Genomic DNA, 24906 nt, shown 5'->3' on the forward strand with positions numbered 1-24906 from the left:
ATATTTTCAAAAGGTGTGAAAATGACCCAAAATCACTCAAAACCATGGGCTATAGTCCATGCTTTTTGGCCAAAAACACCCATTTTTCAAGTATTCATTAATAATTCATATTTTTTTAAAAGGTGTGAAAATGACCCAAAATCAGTCAAAACCATGGGCTATAGTCCATGCTTTTTGGCCAAAAACACCCATTTTTCAATTATTATTAATAATTCATATTTTTTTAAAAGATGTGAAAATGACCCAAAATCGGTCAAAACCATGGGCTATAGTCCATGCTCTTTGGCCAAAAACACCCATTTTCCAAGTATCATTAATAATTCATATTTTTTCAAAAGGTGTGAAAATGACCAAAAATCAGTCAAAACCATGGGCTATAGTCCATGCTTTTTGCCCAAAAACACCCATTTTTCAAGTATCATTAATAATTCATATATTTTCAAAAGGTGTGAAAATGACCCAAAATCAGTCAAAACCATGGGCTATAGTCCATGCTTTTTGGCCAAAAACACCCATTTTTTCAAGTCTCATTAATAATTCATATTTTTTTAAAAGGTGTGAAAATGGTGCAAAATCACTCAAAACCATGGGCTATATTCCATACTTTTTGGCCAAAAACACTTATTTTTCGAGTATAATTAAGAATTCATATTTTTTTAAAAGGTGTGAAAATGAATCAAAATCGGTCAAAACTATGGGCTATAGTCCATGCTTTTTGGCCAAAAACACCCATTTTTCAAGTCTTATTAATAATTCATATTTTTTTAAAGATGTGAAAATGATCCAAAATCACTCAAAACCATGGGCTATAGTCCATGCTTTTTGGCCAAAAACACCCATTTTTCAAGTCTCATTAATAATTCATATATTTTTAAAAGGTGTGAAAATGACCCAAAATCGGTCAAAACCATGGGCTATAGTCCATTCTTTTTGGCCAAAAACAGCCATTTTATCAACTAATATCAATAATTCAACTTTTTTCAAAAGGCGTGAATATCACCCAAAATCATTCAAAACCATGGGCTATAGTCCATGCTTTTTGGCCAAAAACACCCATTTTTCAAGTCTCATTAATAATTCATATTTTTTTAAAAGGTTTGAAAATGGTGCAAAATCACTCAAAACCATGGGCTATATTCCATACTTTTTGGCCAAAAACACTTATTTTTCGAGTATAATTAAGAATTCATATTTTTTTAAAAGGTGTGAAAATGAATCAAAATCGGTCAAAACTATGGGCTATAGTCCATGCTTTTTGGCCAAAAACACCCATTTTTCAAGTCTTATTAATAATTCATATTTTTTTAAAAGGTGTGAAAATGAATCAAAATCGGTCAAAACTATGGGCTATAGTCCATGCTTTTTGGCCAAAAACACCCATTTTTCAAGTCTTATTAATAATTCATATCTTTTTAAAAGTTGTGAAAATGACCCAAAACCACTCAAAACCATGGGCTATAGTCCATGCTCTTTGGCCAAAAACACCCTTTTTTCAAGTCTCATTAATAATTCATATATTTTTAAAAGGTGTGAAAATGACCCAAAATCGGTCAAAACCATGGGCTATAGTCCATTCTTTTTGGCCAAAAACAGCCATTTTATCAACTAATATCAATAATTCAAATTTTTTCAAAAGGCGTGAATATCACCCAAAATCATTCAAAACCATGGGCTATAGTCCATGCTTTTTGGCCAAAAACACCCATTTTTCAAGTCTCATTAATAATTCATATTTTTTTAAAAGGTGTGAAAATGGTGCAAAATCACTCAAAACCATGGGCTATATTCCATACTTTTTGGCCAAAAACACTTATTTTTCGAGTATAATTAAGAATTCATATTTTTTTAAAAGGTGTGAAAATGAATCAAAATCGGTCAAAACTATGGGCTATAGTCCATGCTTTTTGGCCAAAAACACCCATTTTTCAAGTCTTATTAATAATTCATATTTTTTTAAAAGGTGTGAAAATGACCCAAAATCACTCAAAACCATGGGCTATAGTCCATGCTTTTTGGCCAAAAACACCCATTTTTCAAGTATCATTAATAATTCATATATTTTTAAAAGGTGTGAAAATGACCCAAAATCACTCAAAACCATGGGCTATAGTCCATTCTTTTTGGCCAAAAACAGCCATTTTATCAACTAATATCAATAATTCAAATTTTTTCAAAAGGCGTGAATATCACCCAAAATCATTCAAAACCATGGGCTATAGTCCATGCTTTTTGGCCAAAAACACCCATTTTTCAAGTCTCATTAATAATTCATATTTTTTTAAAAGGTGTGAAAATGACCCAAAATCACTCAAAACCAAGGGCTATAGTCCATGCTTTTTGGCCAAAAACACCCATTTTTCAATTGTTATTAATAATTCATATTTTTTTAAAAGGTGTGAAAATGACCCAAAATCAGTCAAAACTATGGGCTATAGGCCATGCTTTTTGGCCAAAAACACCCATTTTTCAATTATTATTAATAATTCATATTTTTTTAAAAGATGTGAAAATGACCCAAAATCGGTCAAAACCATGGGCTATAGTCTATGCTTTTTGGCCAAAAACACTCATTTTTCAAGTGTCATTAATAATTCATGTTTTCAAAAGGTGTGAAAATGGTCCAAAATCGGTCAAAACTATGGGCTATAGTCCATGATTTTTGCTTAAAAACGGACAAAAATGACATATTTTGCCTGGTTCTTAAACTATGCATATACTTTCAAAAGGTGTGAAAATGGTCCAAAATGGGTGAAAACAATGGGTCATAGCCCATGCTTTTTGCTTAAAATTGGGCATAAATGATGCATCTATTGCCCATCGTTTTGACCTATTTTGGACCATTTTATTCCTTTTGAAAGTATATGGATATTGTTTTTAAGAAATTGCTCTAACTTGCACAAATTAGAAAGTTTCATTGGACGGTAGACCTAGAAAAATTTGAACTAATTTGTACAATTTTATTTCTTATTACCTTTTTCATGGATATATGGTGTGCACTCTATTCCTTTAATATTATTGGGGTTCTGTATCTTACAGATATATGGTGTGCACTGTATTCCTCTAATATTATTGGGGTTCTGTATCTTACAGATATATGACGTGCACTGTATTTCTTTGATATTATTGGGGTTCTGTATCTTACAGATATATGGTGTGCACTGTATTCCTCTAATATAATTGGGGTTCTGTATCTTACAGATATGTGGTGTGCACTGTATTCCTCTAATATTATTGGGATTCTGTATCTTACAGATATATGGTGTGCACTCTATTCCTTAAATATTATTGGTGTTCTGTATCTTACAGATATATGGTGTGCACTGTATTCCTTTAATATTATTGGGGTTCTGTATCTTACAGATATATGGTGTGCACTCTACTCCTCTAATATTATTGGGGTTCTGTATCTTACAGATATATGGTGTGCACTGTATTCCTTTAATATTATTGGGGTTCTGTATCTTACAGATATATGGTGTGCACTGTATTCCTTTAATATTATTGGGGTTCTGTATCTTACAGATATATGGTGTGCACTGTATTCCTTTAATATTATTGGGGTTCTGTATCTTACAGATATATGGTGTGCACTGTATTCCTCTAATATTATTGGAGTTCTGTATCTTACAGATATATGGTGTGCACTGTATTCCTTTAATATTATTGGGGTTCTGTATCTTACAGATATATGGTGTGCACTGTATTCCTTTAATATTATTGGGGTTCTGTATCTTACAGATATATGACGTGCACTGTATTCCTTTGATATTATTGGGGTTCTGTATCTTACAGATATATGGTGTGCACTCTATTCCTTTAATATTATTGGGGTTCTGTATTTTACAGATATATGGCATGTACTCTATATATGTTTTCAAGATACCTTTCAGTATTATCGTTCTGATTTTTAAGGTCTTGTCTTGTCAAATGTGAATTTATTGGATGTTTTTTTTTCCGACATAAAACAAAGAGTTCCACGGGAACAACAAGATATTGTACATTGTACAAGACCTGGTGGTCTGGGCATGCGCACAAGCGTGAAAATGGAGAGTTCTTAATGCTCACATTGGGAATTTACTTCAATAGGATGTATTGACCTCTACTACCAGAATCCCTTGCACACTTATTTGGTCACTTAATTAGCATCAATTGTCTGACTGTTCTCATGAGGGAATTTTCAAATAAGAAAGAAAATTCGCGAAGCATCGTGGAAGTGGGAGTCAAATGACGTCACTATGAAACGTCTTATTCAAAGAGGACTTCGAGCACCCTATAAAAGTACTCAAGGGAGTACTGAGTGACAAGATCGACTGGCGTACTACACGAGCCAGCAGATACAGCTTTTTCAAAAAAGGCTGGTAAAGATTTCGTTGCATTTTGCATACTAAGCTAGAAACGTATGATAATCATGTGTAAATAATGTCAATACAGAAGAAGATAAACCGAAAAAACTTACAGAGCTTTTGTAAAATTCCATTTTGTTTTAACCTCGATAGCATTCACGTCACCCATAGTGCATTTCAGGCTTGGTATACAGCATGCAACATGCAACAAAACCTTTATTAACCTTTTTAAAATAACTATGCGAATGAAAAACATTTTGGAAGTCAAGCATTTTGTCACGCCTTTTCATGCATTTTGTCACGCATTTGTCGAGACGAGTAGTCTGATTCGACAAGGACCGAGCCAGCCCGTACCGCTCGGAACAAGTTACATGATTGGATTAAAAAACAGTAGATTGGTCATCCAAACAATAGTACTAAACCTAAAGTTACAAAAGCGGTACTATACTTAGGGAGCAATGAAAATCCAGCTTTCGAGCGGTACTGGATTACTCCAAGTACCGCGTACTCTTTGCATCATTTTATGTTGTTGATACCAAAAAATGTACAAATTTGAACGCTCGTCCTCAAAGTAAAACTCCAGTGTACCGTACTACAATACTACTTATCAGGTCTCGTGTGAATCCCTCCCCTCCCCCCTATTATGTTACGAGAAAGTCAGTACAATATGGCGTACACCTCAGCCTCGTTGACCTTTACTTGGTTTTGACCCCCTTCATTAAGGTTTAGTCAGGGTTCTGTCTTTACTTGAATATAGTTCTTGGTAGTTAGTAACGCAAGAGAATGTCACTGTGTTTCCTGCGTTACACGTACGAGGTTTACGTGAATTACGGGTTCTGTCTTCACTAAGTCTATAAATAAAGCCCCTTGGTTTATCTTGGTAGCTATAAATAAGTAACGCAAGAGTAATGTCACTGTGTTTCCTGCGTGACACGTACGAGGTTTACGTGATTTCCATCGCACAACTGCATACTTCAGCATCAGATCCAAGTCCCATGATATTTGTACTTGCTGCAGCTTCTTCAGTCCTTACCTATCCAGGTGTCACGCAAATCAGCATTCATTTCTCCATTACAAAGACGTCACGCAATACTTAGAATCATCACAAGATATACTTGTTGGTAACACAATATCCACGTAACGTCACTTTATTGTTTTTTTGTATAATCAAAACCGCTAAAGTCGCTAAAGGTCCGTGGTCTTTACAGACTGTACTCGTAACACTGGTACACTATTGGTTGCCGCGTGATGCGTGTTGGCTTTTGCAACACTGTAAAACAGAATATAAGATAAACCCAAGTTAATAAAGTTACCTTTAGGATGTTGTTAAAGATTAGGAGGCGATATTATTGGGTTTTAACTTGTTTTAATTCAGTTTAACTTCAGCAATTAAGTATCTCACATCACATACGATGTGGTCAAGTCGGGGGCACACACTCACTGCGCATGTCTGCATAACAAATAGGTATGAATGCATATCACTGAAACAACGCCGGACGCGGGCGATCACACACCAACCAATAGACCTCTTGTAGCACATCTTAATACAGCTCAATTTGGAGGACATAACAAGAGGTTTTCAATTCTCAGGAGATTGAAATTATTTTGTTTTGTCCTCCAAATTGAGATCCTTTGACGTCACATGCAAGGGGTCTTTAGGTCACTTGCGTTATAGCGTCATTTACTACCAGACTCCCTTGCACACTTTCTTTTGTTCAGTTAATTAGCACCAAATATCTTACTATTCTCATGAGGAAATTTGAATAGGAAAGAAAATTCAAAAAGGATATTGGTAGTGGTAACGGAGTTCCGTTTGCTCAGGGTTAGTGATTAGTGCTCAGTGATTGTATTTTTGGAGTTGTGTATTCTTTGCTTTACCGTTTGTGTTTGAGGATATTTAGACACTGAAATGAGGCTAACCCTGAGAAATGGAGTCTGAATCAAGGAAAACCGCGGTTATTTTAAATACGAATATGGTCTATCATGCAACAGATAATCATATTTCCATTTGTTTGCGCTGTTGCATCTTCAAGTTTGTTTAGTAGGTCCACGACTACTAACAAAACAGGTCATAACATAAAGGTTAGGACACAAACAAAACCCGATAGATAGAGGATTTGCACCATCACGCGATGGCAGCCATGACAGGAGGCACAACAATGGAGTCTTTTCCCTGGGAAACTGAATTGCTTTTCATATAAAACGAGATTAGGTCGACCAGATACAAATGTTCCAGCCTCCTGGCATGGCTGCCATCACGTGATGAAGCAAAGCCACTTTACCTACCCAAATGAACCAAATTCATTCCTGAACAAGGCCTTGAAGTATCTGCCGTGTTTACTCCAGTATATCTCACCGACCACGAGAACTATTGAAGAGATACCACCAGTGGCCAGTACCACATAGACGCCAATCATGCTGCTAAGCTCTATCTGCTTTCCTGTGCCTATGGCTTAAAAATAACTAAATATGTTATTTCATCTTTGAAAACCAATAGTGACTTTAAAATACGTAAGCAAGTGAAATCAAGAGAAAGAAACTGACGTTTCGAAAGTCATACTGACGCTATTTTCAAGCTTATAAGATTAAATTATGCATTGACAACAACAGTATCACCATCATCGTCGTCATTACAAACAGGTTGCTATCGCCATCACCAAAAATAAAAAGAACACTATAATTGATCGTCATAAACAACACCAAAATTATCATTACAATTATTTATTGCCATCATTACCAACACGTCTCATTTGCATCATCACCTTTATCATGAATGAACATCGTCAACATCATCAACAACATCACCATCACTACCATCTTCTCATCATCATAATTAATCATCATCAACAACACTAGCACCTTTATCTTTATCATCATTATTAACACGTGCCAGTCATCATTATTGTCATCATTAATCATCTCCATCGTCGATCAGTAATCATCAGTCAATATAGTTTATACCTGATCTACTTTGTTCCTTCGGACATTGACTTCTGTAGTCCCACCATTTTCTCCACAGGGAGTCCAGTACGCCAGTCTCATGGAGAGTCAGAACAGCCACTGATATATTCCTAGCATAAGGATAGTGTTTTGGCATCGCTATGCCGTAACTACTTGCTCCTAACAATCCACTTGCTAAAAAAGATACACAAATGAAAGCTTAATTTTTAATGGAGTGCATACCATATATTCGTGAAAAAGTTAACTAACAAAATTGTGCCAATTAGTGCAAAGTTTTGTAGGTCCACGGTCTACTGAGGTCTACTAACTTCGAGTGCAAGCCATATATCCGTGAAATAGCACAAAAACTAAATAGCACTAAGAACATCTATTTCTTTCGTTTTCAATTGTTTCATAGGTTCTATTTTGTACTAAAATATACTAAAATACTATTTCACCGATACATGGTTTGAAATATACTAACTTGTGCAAATTTGTGCAATTTCACGGAATATATGGTATGCACTCTAAGGCCACGTCCACACGTATCCGGAAATTTTTGTATCCGCAAATTATTTTTTGCGGATACGAAAATGTTTGCGTCCACACGCAGCGTATTCGAATCGTTTTCACCGTCCACACGTGTCCGTTTTCGTAAAATTTGCGGATACGGACACAAAAATTTGCGGACACGGTTCATCCGTGAAACGGCAAATGAAAACCGTTCGTCATCAGCGTAAGCATAAGCCAAGCAAAAGGAAACCTTCCGATCTTTCCGATTTTACTTCCGACTGCATCTCCGACTCCGATTCGACTCCGTTATCTGGTTTTCGCTTCGTCCTAAGCTGGTTCCGACTCCGACTTCGATTCCGTCGCAAGTGAAAACCAGACTTAACTGGGACCTACAATTTTGGATGTTAATCTAATTTATACCTTTACCGAGTTCGCTCGAATGACCAAGGAACAATGGCCGAGGATGGGTTTGATGTGTTCATACATTTGCGGTATTTTATGAAGTCCAACCTCGACTTGGAGTCATTGTTTTCTATAGGGGAATTAGGGAAAAGTATGTAGTTTGATAGGAGTAGACCAACCTGCAGTTAAGTCACATGGCTCTTGCATAATAACGTACTCAGTCGATGGTTTTTCCGCCATAAAAACGGCGTTCTTCTTCTTCCTGGCAACACCGTACCCTGCGCTCGTTGAGTTAACAAAAGTATTCTGAGCATTGACTCTTTCGTACAGTTTTCTGTACGTCTGGTAGCTCGCCACCCGGAAAAACTGGTGAATTGCCGTGTCTCGGATAATATAGAAATGGTGGTCACCATCTACTACCTCTTCCAGTGTGCTGACTGGTTTTCTAGCGTTACGTACTGTGAAGAATGCAGCTAGGTTTGCCGTGTAGGTAGAGATCCATATCAGTATGAAGAACCAGAAACAGCCAGCAAGAACACGACCTGAAAATCAGGTTTAAAACACTTTAAAATAATGCGATGAATGTTTCAAAAAGAGCTGTAGCTGTCGAGCTTACAATAATTCTTAGGTAAATTATTGGTTATAAAAACTAACGGTAACGCAGTCGTCATGGTGACGTAGTACTGCATTGTGCTATAGAACTTGTAACTCTGACGGTCCAAAACGAAACACAATAGACCTCTTCGGCTCTGACGTAGTGCATCCCCATTTCAGACCACGTTTTAATCCCTTGACATTCTCTTCTTTGTTTGAGTTGTATCCATATTCATGTGTCTTCTCATGCGCAACCGTTAAATGAAGAAATGATACTCTAGGGAATGACACATGGTCTGAAATGGGAAAACATTACGCCAGGGCTGAGGAGGTCTATACTGCAAAGAGTTTTCTCTTTTTTTTTCTCTCTCTTTCTCCATGAAAAGATTTCCCCCAAAATCAATGATTCTTTCATGTGAAGGTTAATTCGCATAGAACATTTTTGGCGTTATGGTTTAAGCTGTTTTTGTGAGCAGTTAGACCCGGAAATAACTTACAATTGTAACGCTCTATTTAGCTGTAGAGCTATTTTTGAACTTACCAGACAGAGACCTCGGAGTATTATCTGCTCCTTGTTGTAACATGGATGCCAAGCAGAACCAGAGACTGTTAAATAGGTTAAATGCTTCGCCATTTTTGGCTGATTTGGAGTGCCGGTAGCCATAAGGACTGATGTAATTCACCACATACATTAAACCTGTGACTACCACTAGACATGCTAATGTCAAGAACCTGGTGGGACAATAAGGAAACATGCTTTCAGGACGGGTTTGAGAGGCAAGGGAGCACAGCGAAGCCCCTTTTTAGTAATTCCCTTTTACCCATTTTAGAAAAATTATGGGACCGTTCATTTTTTTACGGGGGGGGGGGGGGGGGGGGGGGGGGGGGGCGGGGGCGGGGGCGGTAAAATATGGCATTTAAGGGGGCATCCCAAAATAATTCAAAAATAATCAATAAATAAAAAAGGTCTTTTGTTTTATTAAGGAGACACGTAAAAAAAGCAGGTTGCGAAAGAGTCATAAATTTTTGTTTACCTACAGTTCACAAAATCCCACCAGCCCCTCATGCACTTAAAAAATAAGGGTCCTTTAGTATTATTATATTGTTCATTGTTTATAATGTATAACAGTCCTCTTCACTTTGGTGTAATGTTTTTCTATTTCAAACAACTTGTCATTCTTTTAAGAATAAGATTCTTTGTTTGAGTGGTATCCATATTAATGTGTCTTCTCATGCGCAACCGTTAAACAAAGAAATGATACTCAAGGGAATGCCACGTGAAACAAGAAAACATAACGCCCAAGGTAAAGAGGTCTAATCCTCACCAGACAGTCGAGGAGTAGGGCATCATAAATGCCATCAAGTCCTGGTTGTCAAAGTCGAGTTTCTTGGTGATCAAGCTCATAGTGAATTGCATGAACGGTTTGCTGAACTCAACGATCTGTAGGCGCTCTGAGTTGATGGTTAGTGGAGACGTAGACAAGTCTGCCAACTAAAGAATTTTATACTTACTTTAATAGAGAATAACAAGCAAACGGCTACAAAACTAAGGCTCTGTTACACGTTTAAACTTTTAGCTGAAACTTCTGTGCAACGGCGTTGCGAGACAAGTTTCGGGTAGCAATTCCGTCCTGATACATGTTCGCGACACAAGTTTCGGTTGCAAGAGTAGAAAGCAGTTCTATTTTTTGTGAAAATTTCTCGCGGTGAAAGTTTTGCGATGACGGTTTCACCCAAAGCCTAAAATGCGCCGTGTAAACGGCCTCGTGAAAATTGTCTCGCAGCGCCGTTGCACACAAGTTTCAGGTAAAAGTTTTAACGTGTAACAGGGCCTGACAACGATGATGGGTAGGTAGATTTTACATTTTTCAACGGCTTACTAAATATACACTGACTTGAGATCTTTTACCAGCAGTTTCACCTTCTGTAAACGTTCTCTTAGATGTCGTACGGTACGATACGTAGATGTCATATGTCTTTCACATGCAATATATTTCTTTTTTGCTAATGTCTTTCACGGTATCTTTAAGCAATATAATTTTCTAGTCAAGTTATAAGCCATTCCGAAAGTAAGACAAAATAAGCCTTTTCATAGTTTAAGAATCGATTCCACTGCGCATGCGATTTTATCCCGAATTTCTCACCTTCTTTTGTCTAAACCTTCTTTCGTTCTTAATTAAACAAAAGAAGGTGAGAAATTCGGGATAAAATCGCATGCGCAGTGGAATCGATTCTTAAACTATGAAAAGGCTTATTGGATCGGGTTGACATTGCAGTTCATTTCGGGGCTGTTTTAGAGGACATATTTACGAGAAGGCGTCTATTTCGTGCTCTCGGTAAAACATTCCCACAATGCACTGCAATGCAACTCGACCCAATTTTTTTTTCCTGAACCTCGGAATGGCTAATAAGCACAGTGTTCAAACATGTCATCCGTCATGGCCACGATACGATAAGATACGTGGATACCATATCTCTTTCACATTTCATTTAGTTTTTGTTTTCCTCGATATCTATATCATTTCCTAGTCATCATTTTTAGTAAGTCCTTACCCCTTGTGTCAGCTGTCCAACGATTCCATTGTATCTTCCTCCATCTGCCCTCCCGCCGTACAGACCATCAGGAGCCAGGTAGATATCGTAACGAAAATTCAACTTCTTGGCGATGAGATCAATCAAGTCAATACTGTATCCTTCTAGTTTCCCTTCGTTATTACGCATCACAAAGGGTGGGTCCTTTAAACACACAAACAGAGAACGAAAATAGCATACTAAATATTAACCATTCAGAAATGTTTGAAAAAAATCTCCTCACGTTGGTATTACAATGGATTGTGGGGCTTTTTTAGGGAATAGAATAAACACGAGCATCTTGCAAATACGTCCCCTACAAAATTCCCACAATGCACTACAATGTCAACTCGACCCAGTTTTTCCTTAAATCTCGGAATAGCTAATAAGACTGAGTATGGGTAGCATGTGCGTCTGCGAACTTCACAACCCTGTTAAAATCAGGCTGTTGGCTTTCCACATTCAAGCATCACAATTTCAAATCGCTTCTGTTGAGTTATAAAAAGCACCTGGGCCCGGTCGTACGAAGTCTGGATAGCGCTATCCTATTTCATTGCTTCCCTAAGTACAGTACCGCTTTTGTAAGGTTAGGTTTAGTGCTATTGTTCGGATGACCAATCCTATTGTTTTTTAATTCTAATCATGTAACTCGTTCCGAGCGGTACGGGCTGGCTCAAAACTTTGTGGTCGCTCGACCAATCACAGCGCGCGAAACTCTATATTCAAGTATAAACTTACTAAATTCAGTTACTCACCACGACTACAACCACTTTCAGCCTTCTGTTGAGTTTGTCAAGGGGGATGAGTTCCGACGTAGGTCTGTTCTGGACAATTTTTTTGGTCAATTTTAACTTGTTCATTGAGTCCCAAGTCCCAACCTGAAGAAAAAGAAGACAAAATCATTAATCAAAGATGATACTTTTCTCTGTTTCGCCTGTTCATTAAAAAAGCTGCTAAACGCTGGAATCGTCTTTTATGTTGTCAGTACAATATTAGAATTATTATGGCAAGAAAAACAAAGAGTTAGAATATTAACTTTCTGTAAACTTTTATGTTGTTGCAAGACAGTGTTACTATTGTTCTTTCGAAACATCAAAAGCTGTAGAATTGCGTTGGCAACAGGGAAAAATGATACAGTAGGGTACCTTTACTATAATCAAGCTGTTAGGGACGGACCATTAGGTAGTTGATGGGGGGTTGCGTAAATCCCAAAAAAAATCGAGCAAGCACTTAAAGCTCAAAAAAATATCGTCTATAACCTCTTCTGCTAGAAGAAAAATATCTAACTTGTACGCAAAAAAATAACGTGCAAGGGTTGAGCCAAAAAAATAAATATCATGTAACCAAAATTCCTGCAACCCCTTCCATCAATTATCTAATGGTTTATCCCTTGTAAAGGCCATGAAACAGTTCGTTTTACGATTTTCATACATACGTTGATAAATCTGTTTTCCTGTAGATTTAATACTTCTAGCCTCATTTGTCGTCTTGTGCCGTCATTACCAAATGAAATAATTCCTGTCGTGCTGTTAATCGTTAGCTAAAAATAAACACAACTATCAGTTACTGTGGTGCTGAGGTGCTTTAATACAGTCAATTCAAAAAATGTTGTCGTCGACCGGCTCAAGCCTACGCGACTGGACCGAAAGGAACTCTGGGTAGTAATCATTGAAGCCGAGATGACTCCATTATTTTATCTGACTAGTTATGCCTGGTTTACAGCACGAACCTTTGTAGGCGAGCGGGAAGTGTTGAAGGAGACGTTTTTTTAATGCCTTCATATTTTCGGAATTGTGAACTGAATCATAACTACTTTGTTTTTCTTTCCCTAAACCCGAAGACATGCATTTGATGGATTGTTTCTCGCCATTATTATCTTATTACTAGCGGGAACAATTAATTCAGAACGAATATTTAACCGCTTCAGTGATTTTTACCCATATTCCTTTCGGTCCAGTCGCGTAGGCTTGAGCCGGTCGACGACAACGTTTTTTGAATTGACTGTATATCGCTGCAATATCGAGAGCCTCGAGACTGTCATACTGTTAGGGAATCAATGGAATTTTATTCCCGCCTCTCACCTACATTAATAGTCTCAGATTCAATTTCTCGACTGAGCATCATATCTAAGAAACTTATAGCTTACAGCCATCACTCCCCGTAAGTGGCTCCTCCGTGAGATTCGCTCTACACGCACTACCACTACATTCTCTATTTGCAACATACGACACTCAACTAATCTCATGTGGAAAGTGTTCCTTGATTCCAAGGTTTTCTTCGGGTTTTTTCCAGTTTTCTAATACATGCTAAATTGTAATTTGATCTGTGAGTCGACCCTGGTAATAGTCCCCTTCACGGTTCCCTGCGCCATCTTGAAAGGTAGCCGGGCCTGTGAATAATTGTCCAAGGTGTTAAAAAAAGGTCTCTATCATTGCAAGGTCACCGTTCGTCTCGCTTCGTTGCAAAGGCCCGGCTACCTTTCAAGATGGCGCAGGGAACCGTGAAGGGGTCTATTCTAGAAGTTGGTTCAGGACTTGATAAAACTTAAAGGCTTTTACTGTTGTAATTTGATGAACGACGCCAAGACACAACCAAACGAGCACCGCGTCTGGGTTGGAAACAGCCACCCGTGATATAATGTTTAAGGCTATCTAAAGACAGATTACGTTCACTAACCTCTTTTATTTGTTGATGTAACTGGGGTCCGTTGGCAGAGATGGTCAAACCTGTTTTGCTGGGAGTATTATCATCTCCTACCCACAATCCTTTGTTGATGAGGCTTTCTAGCGCATGCGCAGTCACCAACGTTGCGTCGAACGCAAAAAGGGAAGAGTTCTGTTTGAAATGAAAAGATGATTGGGAACAAAACAGAATTAGATTACAACTTTTTTAAACTAAACTCTTTTCAATGCTCTTTTCATCGTACCTTTTTCTATCCCTTGTCAGTCTATCTATCCCTTCTCGTCATAAACTACTCTTCATTATAAAATAGCTGTTATAAATCTCGCATTCTGATTGATTGGGAAGCGCGTGCTTTATAAAAGCACAAAGACTACACGCGCAAATCCTCGCGATCTTTATAATTGAAGACATCACGTGCGCGAGTTTTATAAAGCATGCACACGGGGATTGGCAGAACGCGAATAAAGTGTTAGGTGAAGCACGACAATTCATGGGCATTTTCTCTTTCTTGATTACACAACGTTCTTCCATATTCATAGCAAAGAAATGAAGTGAAAGAAAGAATAACTGGCCTATCTCCAGTGTAATATAGTTTATACAGCACAGCTGACATCAAAATAAATATTTAAAAAAAAACAATACCAGCTTTACAATCTATAGAACGAGTCACAATAGATGTAACAAATGACCAGCATATATTATGCTACACTGGAGATAATCTGAATAGCTACATGCTCACATAGATCGAGGTAACATCCACGCGAAGATCGTCAGTCAAGTATCGTGTGTATTGGTTGTCCATAACATCTGGCATGAAAGCCAACATGATCTGAGAGGACTGGACTGCTAAGGGCAACGATGGAACCTAATGGAAGCAAACAGTAATATTGCTAACTGAGAACAAAAGGTTTTGTCGACCTGGTTTTAATCGAATAGACTGTTTTCCAATTAATAGTAGATTTGCTTCCGGGGGGGGGGGGGGGGGTACTCTTGCCCGTTTAGGGTAGGGATGTGCCGCTGAGCCCTCTGAACCTTGACCCTGTTCCAAAGTAAAATCGCTGAAAACCATAACCTTTTCCGGTATTGCGAAAATAGCTACCCTGTTCCAGAGAGGAGAAAGCGTGATTTCATATACCCTGTCCCAGAGCGAGCGCGATTTTATATACCCTGTTTCAGAGTAGAATCGCTGAAAACCATACCCTGTTTGGCGGCACGCATCCGTAAAGCAAATATAGGGGAGTAACCCCCCCCCCCCCCCCCCGGGATTTGCATTAGTTAGTATTATATCTCTCTTCATCTCTCTTTATATCTCTCTAAAGGAAAATAATTTTTTTTAAAAAGTATGATTAACTAAGACTGAGGTCAAACGTCGAGCTACACATGAGCCGAACCTAATGACATTAAAGAAGACTGTCTTGCTATCCGTGGTTTCAATTAGGTTCGGCTCATGCGAAGTTCGACGTTTGACCTTCGTCTAACACAACTTGACTTAAAAGGAGTGATGGACGCAAAAGGATTGAAAGCACAGGGAAAATTCCAGCCCTCTCGTTTAAACATTTTGTTCTACTTACCATATCTGCCATCAGCCAGGTATGTGGTTTTTCTATGCGAAAAGAGCAGACGCAGTGTACCTGGAAACAAATAATACCAGGAAATGTTGATGTGTATTTACAGTGTGGATACTTCATCCGGGACAACTTTGATAAACTATTATCTTCAACCAATCATATTGCAAGATCTAGTTCAATATTTTTAACCAGCCAATCAGATAGCGCATCGATAAAATAAGAGCACGACAACCCGATAATCTGATTGGCTAACGCTGTTATCAGTTCGATTTCTGCCTAGTTTAGCGTTATTTGATTGGTCAGTTTTATTCAAGAGGTACCGGTTAGTGTGTCCGCCAAGTAAAAAATCAATAGACAATATTTAGGTTTGAATTATCATTATGACGATCCTCAGCTCGAGTGTAATGTTTTCCCCATTTTAGAGCACGTGTCATTCCCTTGAATATGATTTCTATTGTTTAACAGCAACTGTTGACGATGCCATGTTGATAAATGATGATGATAGTTGATCGTTATGTTGTTGTTTGTCACGAAGATCGTGTTGCTAATTGATAAATTTTGAATATGATGACGATGGACGTGATAATGGTAGTGATGATGATGCCGATGATGCTGAAGGTGCTGGTGATGAATGTTGAAGACTACGACAATGATGATCGTGACATTAAAGTTAACCCCATGGGAAAGATTATGCTGGTTTGATGAGAAGGTAACGACGAGAATAATGATGATAAGGGAGGACGATAATGGTATCGAATAATCACAATATCAAGATGGTTAATGCTTTACCTGATCCATAACAGACGCCACGAGATCTGAGTCACAGAACAGTGCAATAGCTTGTACTGGAGCATTATGTAGACTGTTTAGTTGCCTCTTGGTGTCGTCGCAAAGAGCCTTCTCCTCGTCGATCTCTAAAGTAAGTTTACTGTACTTTGTATTGGGTGGAAGAACAGATATGAAGGCATTTGCTTGGCTTCTCCACTGGACTGAGAAAGTGAAAACATAAAAAATAAATTATAAATTAGTAGAAAAGGATACGCGGAAAAAAGTTTCATCAGTAAGGTTGATTTGGTGATGTAAAATATTTAATTTTTTTTTCTTTTTTTTTCTCTGTCTGTCTGTCTGTCTGTCTGTCAGTCAGTCAGTCAGTCTGTCTATCTGTCTGTCTGTCTGTCTGTCTGTCTGTCAGTCAGTCAGTCAGTCTGTCTATCTGTCTATCTGTCTGTCTGTCTGTCTGTCTGTCTGTCAGTCAGTCTGTCTATCTGTCTGTCTGTCTCTTGGGAGAGCCTACGTAGCAAGCAGTTGATGTAATGTTTTCATCATAAAAATGAAACCAATCACACCTAATATAATAGATAGAACGACAATAGAATACAATAGAATCACACCTAATACAATAGATAGAACGACAATAGAATACAATAGAATCACACCTATTACAATAGATAGAACGACAATAGAATACAATAGAATCACACCTAATACAATAGATAGAACGACAATAGAATACAATAGAGTCACACCTAATACAATAGATAGAACGACAATAGAATACAATAGAATCACACCTAATACAATAGATAGAACGACAATAGAATACAATAGAATCACACCTAATACAATAGATAGAACGACAATAGAATACAATAGAATCACACCTAATACAATAGATAGAGCGACAATAGAATACAATAGAATCACACCTAATACAATAGATAGAGCGACAATAGAATACAATAGAATCACACCTAATACAATAGATAGAGCGACAATAGAATACAATAGATTTTCTGAATACATTACATCAACTGAGTGCTATGTAGGTTCTCCCTCTGTCTCTTACCATCGTAGATCACCAGGATATCAGTCCAATCATTTTTCTTCAAAATGTCAACCATGGCCAATCTGACGTCATGTGAACTCGGCCCCAGGCAATCACTGTTCGGTGCTTGTGTTCCGTTGCCAGGGAAATGGCCATGTACTTCATGCTTGGTTATCATGGGAATGTGCAGCATGGATCCAAGAATGTCGAGTGTGGACTCGGGACGAGAGTTTACAATTACGGCGATGACGTCAAGCTGGGATAGTAATTTCACTGCATGATGGGAAATAATAACAGAGTTTTAATGTTTAGGCTCAAATATTTACAACGCTGAATTGTTCAAGAAGATTGAATTATTTTGTTTTCAGATGAATAATTTTCTCCTCAATAGACCTTTTTATCTCGGGCGTAATGTTTTCCAATCTTTTCAGACCACGCGTCATTCCCTAGTGTATCATTTCTTTCTTTAACAGTGGTGCATGAGAAGACACATGATCTTATGGATATCATTCACTATAAACATTTTTTATTCTCAAGAGAATGACACTGGGTCTGATATGGGAAAACATTACGCTCAAAGTAAAGTTAGAGGTCTATTGGCATCTAAAGAGAAACAACCCAAGCAAGTTCTCTCCTGAGGTGGTAATGTTTGAAGTAATAGATCAAAAACGAGTGCGAGTGTTTGCAGGCATCCCAGCCACTTTTTAGACAATTTGATAGGAAATATAGTCTGTCCAAGTTCTAAATATAGGAAAATATAGGATTTTTCCCCAAAAATATGTGCACTTTATAGGAGCTAAGATAGCTTTTCGGTGGCGTAACCAGGGATCGGGAGGGTGCAAAGGCAATGATTTGCAGAACTTAAAAGCCATTTTATTTCCTTCGCTAAATATGCTAAACAGTGTAAAATATAAATGTATCAATCAGCAGTTGTCCTATTTATAGAAAATATAGGAGGTTTTCTTTAAATATAGGCTCTTATTCGTTTATTCGTCAGTGTTTTGATCAGTGTCTTGATCCGTTTTTGATCAAGTATCAAGGTGCGTGCACGTGGCTACAATGCAAAGTCGCCATTGGTCATTGACCTCATGAATTATTAATGAGTTTGAGAACACATATTAACTATTAAATAAGCCCCAACATCAAGGAAAACGTCTGAAAAAACTTTTGGGTTCAAAACAATGCCTCAAAGCCAGAGGCGTTGGCGCAAATAGTGTCTTATAGTACTCACGTGACACAGATATTTTGCTATCAGTAAGACTACTACATAGACTCAATTGAAGAATCGTTGTCGGGTTCAGAAACATAGAACATAGAAGCTGAGACCGAAATAGCACAGGAGGAGTAAATAAGCGGTTTCGTCTACGCTGTAACCTATAAAAATGCGAAGCAAAACGGCTCTCGAACGCAGGTCTTCTGAATATGCGTTTGGAATTCTAAACCGACTGCATGGATGGCGCAAATGAATAAATTATAATATAATTATGTCATTTCCCATGTGCCATTTCGGTCTCAGCTTTTATGTTCTATGTTTCTGAAGCCGACAACGATTCTTCAATTGAGTGTGTGTACACTCGACGCAACCTTAGATGACTATCATCGCATCAATCATAATCAATCAAACAAAACCCTTCAGATAGCTAAATTTAGCTTTGTGTTATCTATAATCAAGCGCCCTAAGGTAACATTAATTTGATAACCATGTTCTATTAAAATAAGAGTTTCGTGGCTTCGTAATTAATTGGCTTGACTTTGGTGCTCAACAGGCTTGAATGCTTCTCGCTGATCCGACTCATTTCGACTATGCATCTGTCCTATTATTTATTTCTCTGAGGTTCTAAGAAGAGGTTTTTGTCAGATTTTGATTCTAAGGAAACACTGAAGAATTACAGTTGTTAATAGACCAAATCGAGTTCCAAATAACCGCTGTGTTCCTTGATTACAGACTCATTTACTCAGGCTTAGCCTTGTATCAGTGTCTAAATATTCACAAATACCAACGGTAAAGTAAAGAATGCACAACTTCAACAATACAAACGCTTTGGAATTCCACGGACCTTCACTGAAACACATGAATATTCTGCACAAAGTGGAGAATAACCCTGAGCAACAGAAAACTCGAAACTGGAATATTCACCATCTGCCATACATCGATTCACTGGTCAAACACAAAGCATTCAATCGAGGCTACAAGGTTGTTTCAAGGGATTATTCAAACTTGAACCTTGCAGCCTCGACTGAATCCTTTTTGTTTGACCAATGAACCAATGTATGGAAGATGGTGATTCTTTGTAAAAAAACTGAGGATATCAGATATAAATCATAAAAATAATTTCTATATATAATTCACGTACTGAACGTTCCATGACTTTTAAATTAGTGGCTTAATCATTTATAATATAACTAAATTAATTAGAAAAAAAATCACACAGTTTTTAGATCTGATATGATCATTTGTACAAATGTTTTGAGCTTAGCCAGCAGGGAAGTTATAATAAAAATAAAGACAAGACATAAATAACTAATAACATCACTGATAAAGGGCTTGAAGAGTGGGCTAAATCAAGGCTATTTTATGCTGAGTGGTTTACACGAAACTCAAAAATCAGTCACGGACTATTTTTAATCTAAACCAAAGATAGTTTTGCTAAAAAACAAGTAAGGCTAAAATGTCATTTTAAAAAGCTTATGCTCTTATGCTTACAAGCAGGATCCGAAATAGATAAAGTACGATATGACAGAAATGAAAACTGAAAAATTTCTATCCATTAACTAAACCGGGGTGCTTACCATTCAAATCAATCTATTCGGTTGGAAATTCATTCGCTGATGGTAAGAAAAGAGCGGGAAATTTTGACTTTAGAAAAATCGTACACGCGTCTACCGAAAGAACCAAAAAGAGCGGGAAAAGTAGATTACCTCAATCAAATACCGAGTTTTCTGGAACTTTCCTATCGAAATGATACACACCATATGTTTTCCAACCGGAATTTTCGGGTAAGCAACCCAGATATTGCGAGACTACTATTCTTGTATCAAGACAATTACTGTAACAATAGTTTGACTACCAAAATAAATAAAAATAATTAAAAATAAAAACACAAGAAATCTTATTGTAAACTCTATATAAAGCAAGTAGTAAATGGTACATTACCATAGTCCAGTAAGTTTTCTTTGATTGACTTTGTAGTATTGGAGATAAATTTGATGTCTGTGCCAGGTAGAATACTAGAGTTATTGTTGATGTAGTTTATTGCAGATATCAAGGATTTTTCTAGAAGGACATCGTGGTGTTTGCTTGTTGATGCTGTCGATAGAAAACAGTACAATTGTCCTTGTAGCCCTTTTCATTAAGTCAAATTTGCAGAAAATATGGTAGGAATAAGGATAAAATTTCTCCGTTTACGTAAATTTATTTTACAGATGTGAGAACAAAACTTATTCTCGTTCAATGTTTTGCATGGAATAATGAATTCCAGTGTCACCATTAAAAACGTAAATATTTTGTAAGATATTTTTCTTGGATAAAAAGCTATAGACGGTTTTCAAACCCGTGACCTCCTTTTCAACATTGCTAGGTATTTCAGTATTTAACTTGAAAACGTAAATACTTGATAAAGATATAAAATATGGCGGACTTGAATACCCTGCTCTTACAGTTACAGCACAGATAGGAATATTTCAGTTACATACCTACCTATATATACAGTTTTCGGTGCAGCGTTTGCCGATGCAGTTTGAAAAAGCACAAGCAAAAAAATAAAGTTCCAAGCCATCCATGGTAGTGTTGCCTGTACCATTACGCTAACGCGTCGAGTTGCACGCCGTCTGCTCGCAATGAAAGACCTGCGGTAAAACATTGGTTTTTCTTTATAAAAAGAATTAACTTTTTAAAAATAAAGGTAGGCAATTAGTCTGAGGTTAAGTAGGATGAGGCTAGACTGATATTGTCCGATTTAAGGCCCATAGTGAGACTTTAAGTAGAAAGAAAGACGACAATGCATTGGTTAACGTTTTCTTCACGCGTAACTATCTGTGCGGTTTTCTATTGAAAACTGAAGTAAGTAAAGTTCATATTCGTCACGACCACACCAAAGGATTTACTCATTTGAGATTTCTATTAAAAAGCTTTATAAAGTACTTCTCTTTTAAAAACAGAGTTCCCAGAAAGAAATTTTAAAAAATTGTTAACGTCTAAGTTTGAGTAACTATGTACTGCGTATTGTATTGGGTACTTCTTTATATAAACGCTCATCTGTCACTGAAGAGTTATCAGTAAAATATTCCAGTTTTACTCTTCTTTTTCTCTCTTGAATTGGTTTCCTAAAACGGGTCTAACTTGTTTATTCGTGAAAAACTTAGAAGTTAATTCTCAATAAATCTGAACTATGCTACAGCTACCCGCAACGCGCAATGGCACATGGGTACAAAACAACTGAATGGCGGTGTTAAGGGTTTTGAATTGCGTTTGGGAAATATTAATATCAATGAATCAATTGACTAAAACTCTGAACTGCGACAAATTACTAAGAGACGCTGAAATCGAAACAAATAATACAACACTCTAGAGACGTATTAAGTATTTTTATGAGGAGTGAGTCTGGCAAAAACACATCTTCGACTAACGTGAAGGGCAATGCATGAATTCTAAATAATCAATGTAAAAAGAGCACGAAACTTAGATATGAAAAGTCTGCCGCCAACCAGTTGTAAAACCGAGCAAAAATCTTTAAATCAGAATCGATGCAAAACCGTCCTACGCAATACAAAAATACAAGAAATTCTAGATTAGTCGTGCCGAGGCGAAAGGAGTTATCCAAGCAACGTTCTAAGTCGTAAAGGAATCTTATTCGCACTATCTCCCGCTTGTGATAAAAAAACCACAATTAAGAGTCGACCCTCTGAACAGTAGGAAATCGCAATACAAAAAATCCCAACTTCTTTTTTCAAAAGAAGCGACACCAAGCGAAGCTGCCCTGCACACTATGAAATTGCTTACATAAATTCCCAATAACAACGGGCCACAACAGGTAACACGGGGCGGGGAGTTCGAAAACCAAGATAACACTCAGAAAACCTTGTGTTTTATAGTAATTTCTTGTCTAAAAATCCTCGTAAAAAAAAAAAAAATAAAATAAAATAAATTCTCGTAAAGGTGGAGACAATTTTTTCTTTTTTCTGAGCAAGAAAGGCTAGATTTATCTAGATTGTTTTGTTGAATGTAGCGAGTGGAATATTCGTGAACATTCCCCGGACAGCTTGTTTTCTGCAAGTTGCTAGACGTACACTACACTCGGTCAGTTTTAATTCTTGCTAAATATATGCCACAAAAAGAAAAACAATTGGATCGGAAAAGATTTCGAAACTAAAATACTACTTTTAATGTTATAGTAGTAGCTTTCTCCAAGAACCGTGTCTCTACTAGTCTCCCACGCATCCGTTTTTAGTGTGTCTCTACTAGTCTTTTGAAATGTGCGAGTCATAACTATCAAATTAATGTTAAATCGCGTTTCTGCCATCAAAAGTCCTGATCAGTTTTTTTTATTTTTATTTTTTAAACTAAATGACAAAGAAATATTTTAAAACCAATCATCGAGGTGCCAAAGTTTTGGTTTTAGTTTTATAAATGGAATGATAATGTAGCCCTTAAAGTTCGTCGGGATATCGAAAAGTTCACGAAAAACGCACGGAGATCCGTCGAGGCGAAAATCACACGAAAAAAAAAACCAGCCCACGCAGAGGCAATAAACGAGAGACAAAAAAGTGAAATTACTGGCTTAAAAGTTATTCAAAAACGAAACGCGGAAGAAATATAAAAATAAATAGATAAATAAATTTCATAAAGGAGTTATTTTGCTTGTTTTTCTTTTCGTTCACACGAGAAATATTTAAAATGGAAATTGATAAATACTCGATCCAAAAACAAAGACGAGTACAGTAAGCGACTGTATAAGTTAAACTGGACGTATTTGACTTTTCAAACGCAAGATCAAAAGCGGTTTCTTTGAAGTTTTCCCCAAGCAAAAACATCAATAAATATCGTACTCTGTATTAAAATAAATATCATAAAAAGACCTTTAAAACTCACGTAGAGATTCTAGTAGACTTTAAAGGAATTTCCGGTTCGTAGGCGTTGGGAATTCACCATCTATATCTCCGTTGTTTTTGTTCGGGTTTTCCTTGTCTTCAAACTGAGATAACTGCATCCAATGATCTGGTCAAAGAAAATCAAAGTTTTTGAACAGATAAATCAAGATAGTAGGGGCGTACGAGCTAAAAACGTTCGTACCCTGAGTGAGAATAGTGCGGTTTCCAAAATTCCAAAATTGGTTATTTTTAGCATCGATAATTCATATCAAATACTAAGCATTCTGTGGTCGATTTAACGCGCGAGGAAGAATAGTAAAACCATTTTCTACTTACGCAACCGAGTAAATAAATTAAAAATTGAGTTGTCATAATTTGTCAAGAAAAACTATTAGTGTTAATAACAAAATTATGAAGGATAAAAGAGATTCGCGCTTCGCAAATCTTCAACTTTAGATTCGCATTTAAATTGGTATAATTTTCAGCCAATTTCAATTTTCACGCATTTATTTTACAATTCTGTTTCCGCAGTTTTCAAGAAGAAACACAAGATGAACAGTTTGAGATTTCTTAAAGAAATGATCCTAAAAGTATTTTCGTTTCGTAGTTTTTATCCTCCCTTGGTTGATCAGTTAGCTTATACAGTATTGAATAGATAATGTCTTACTTTTACAGAATACTGAACAAAGATACTTTACCTTCGTTTTTGTCTTTTTATCTCGTTTTTGTCCAATCATTAATTCTTATTCACATTGAAACTATAATTTCATTCTTTCGTGACGATCCCAAGAACACAAAGATAAAAAATTGAGTTATCAGATCATAAAATGTTCTTCCAATGCATCGGTTCAGTTCAGTTTATCCTGCAACTCGAACCAAATCCAATCAAACAAGCTACTGGTCGAGATGAGATCTCCCGTCGAGCCAATCATTTACTGTGGTCTTCATCGCTGCTGGTTCCAAAGCTGTTCCCGCTACAAACAATTTATCTTCATTTAGCGTATGAAAGAAGAATTTTATCAGGTTTATAACATACCTACTTAGAAACTCAATTTTTTATTATTTAATTGCATCGAAAAATTTTACATCCAGGCTGGTATAACTCGTTAAATTATTACAATCGAAATGTTGCGAGCTCACCGTACGGGTTGAGGAGTTTAAAATTTATGCTTAGAAAATCACTTTTGGAAATTCAAAACAAAGTGCTTTGGTTATAATTAAGTCAATTTTATGACTTTTTAGTTAGCATTGTTAAATGTCGACTTAACTCTGTTTTAAAGGTGGGACAGATTTAGAGGATTATATAAAGTTATAGAATTTAACTTAGTACACAAGTACGAATCACTCAAAAATTATATTCGAATTATTTAGATGATAATAA

The 24906-nt window shown here is 36.9% G+C and overlaps 1 protein-coding gene across 2 annotated transcripts; it reads right to left on the reverse strand.

Annotated features, from left to right (window-relative positions):
* Window positions 1-3311: 3311 nt before the first annotated feature.
* On the reverse strand, window positions 3312-24530 carry LOC116292154 (glutamate receptor 4). 2 transcript variants are annotated; one of them, XM_031699419.2, is made up of 18 exons: window positions 24224-24530; window positions 23527-23652; window positions 21136-21284; window positions 20593-20745; window positions 17460-17711; window positions 16403-16602; window positions 15617-15676; window positions 14785-14910; window positions 14040-14198; window positions 12799-12903; window positions 12119-12241; window positions 11346-11528; window positions 10118-10284; window positions 9334-9524; window positions 8378-8740; window positions 7305-7478; window positions 6630-6789; window positions 3312-5613 (listed from the first exon to the last, which is right to left on the reverse strand). In XM_031699419.2, the coding sequence occupies exons 3-18, from the start codon at window positions 21236-21238 to the stop codon at window positions 5529-5531; spliced, it is 2604 nt and encodes an 867-aa protein (XP_031555279.2). In that variant the 5' UTR covers window positions 21239-21284; window positions 23527-23652; window positions 24224-24530; the 3' UTR covers window positions 3312-5528. The 2 variants fall into 2 exon arrangements, with proteins under 2 accessions (XP_031555279.2, XP_031555278.2); XM_031699418.2 differs by having other exon boundaries at window positions 6630-6795; window positions 24224-24527.
* Window positions 24531-24906: the final 376 nt, after the last annotated feature.

This window comes from Actinia tenebrosa, unplaced genomic scaffold (assembly GCF_029948245.1).
Source record: "Actinia tenebrosa isolate PJP-AT-01 unplaced genomic scaffold, QUT_ActTen_1.0 PGA_scaffold13__45_contigs__length_12533684, whole genome shotgun sequence".
NCBI lineage: Eukaryota > Metazoa > Cnidaria > Anthozoa > Actiniaria > Actiniidae > Actinia > Actinia tenebrosa.

Excerpts from the sequence above, each read along its gene's own strand:
- LOC116292154 (XM_031699418.2), bottom strand. The coding sequence starts at position 21,238 with ATGGTACAGGCAACACTACCATGGATGGCTTGGAACTTTATTTTTTTG. Across the intron at positions 17,712-20,592 it reads AGAAAACTTACTGGACTATG|TGAAATTACTATCCCAGCTT; the intron begins GTAATGTACCAT and ends CCCATCATGCAG. Across the intron at positions 10,285-11,345 it reads TTGGACAGCTGACACAAGGG|TTGGCAGACTTGTCTACGTC; the intron begins GTAAGGACTTAC and ends AAAATTCTTTAG.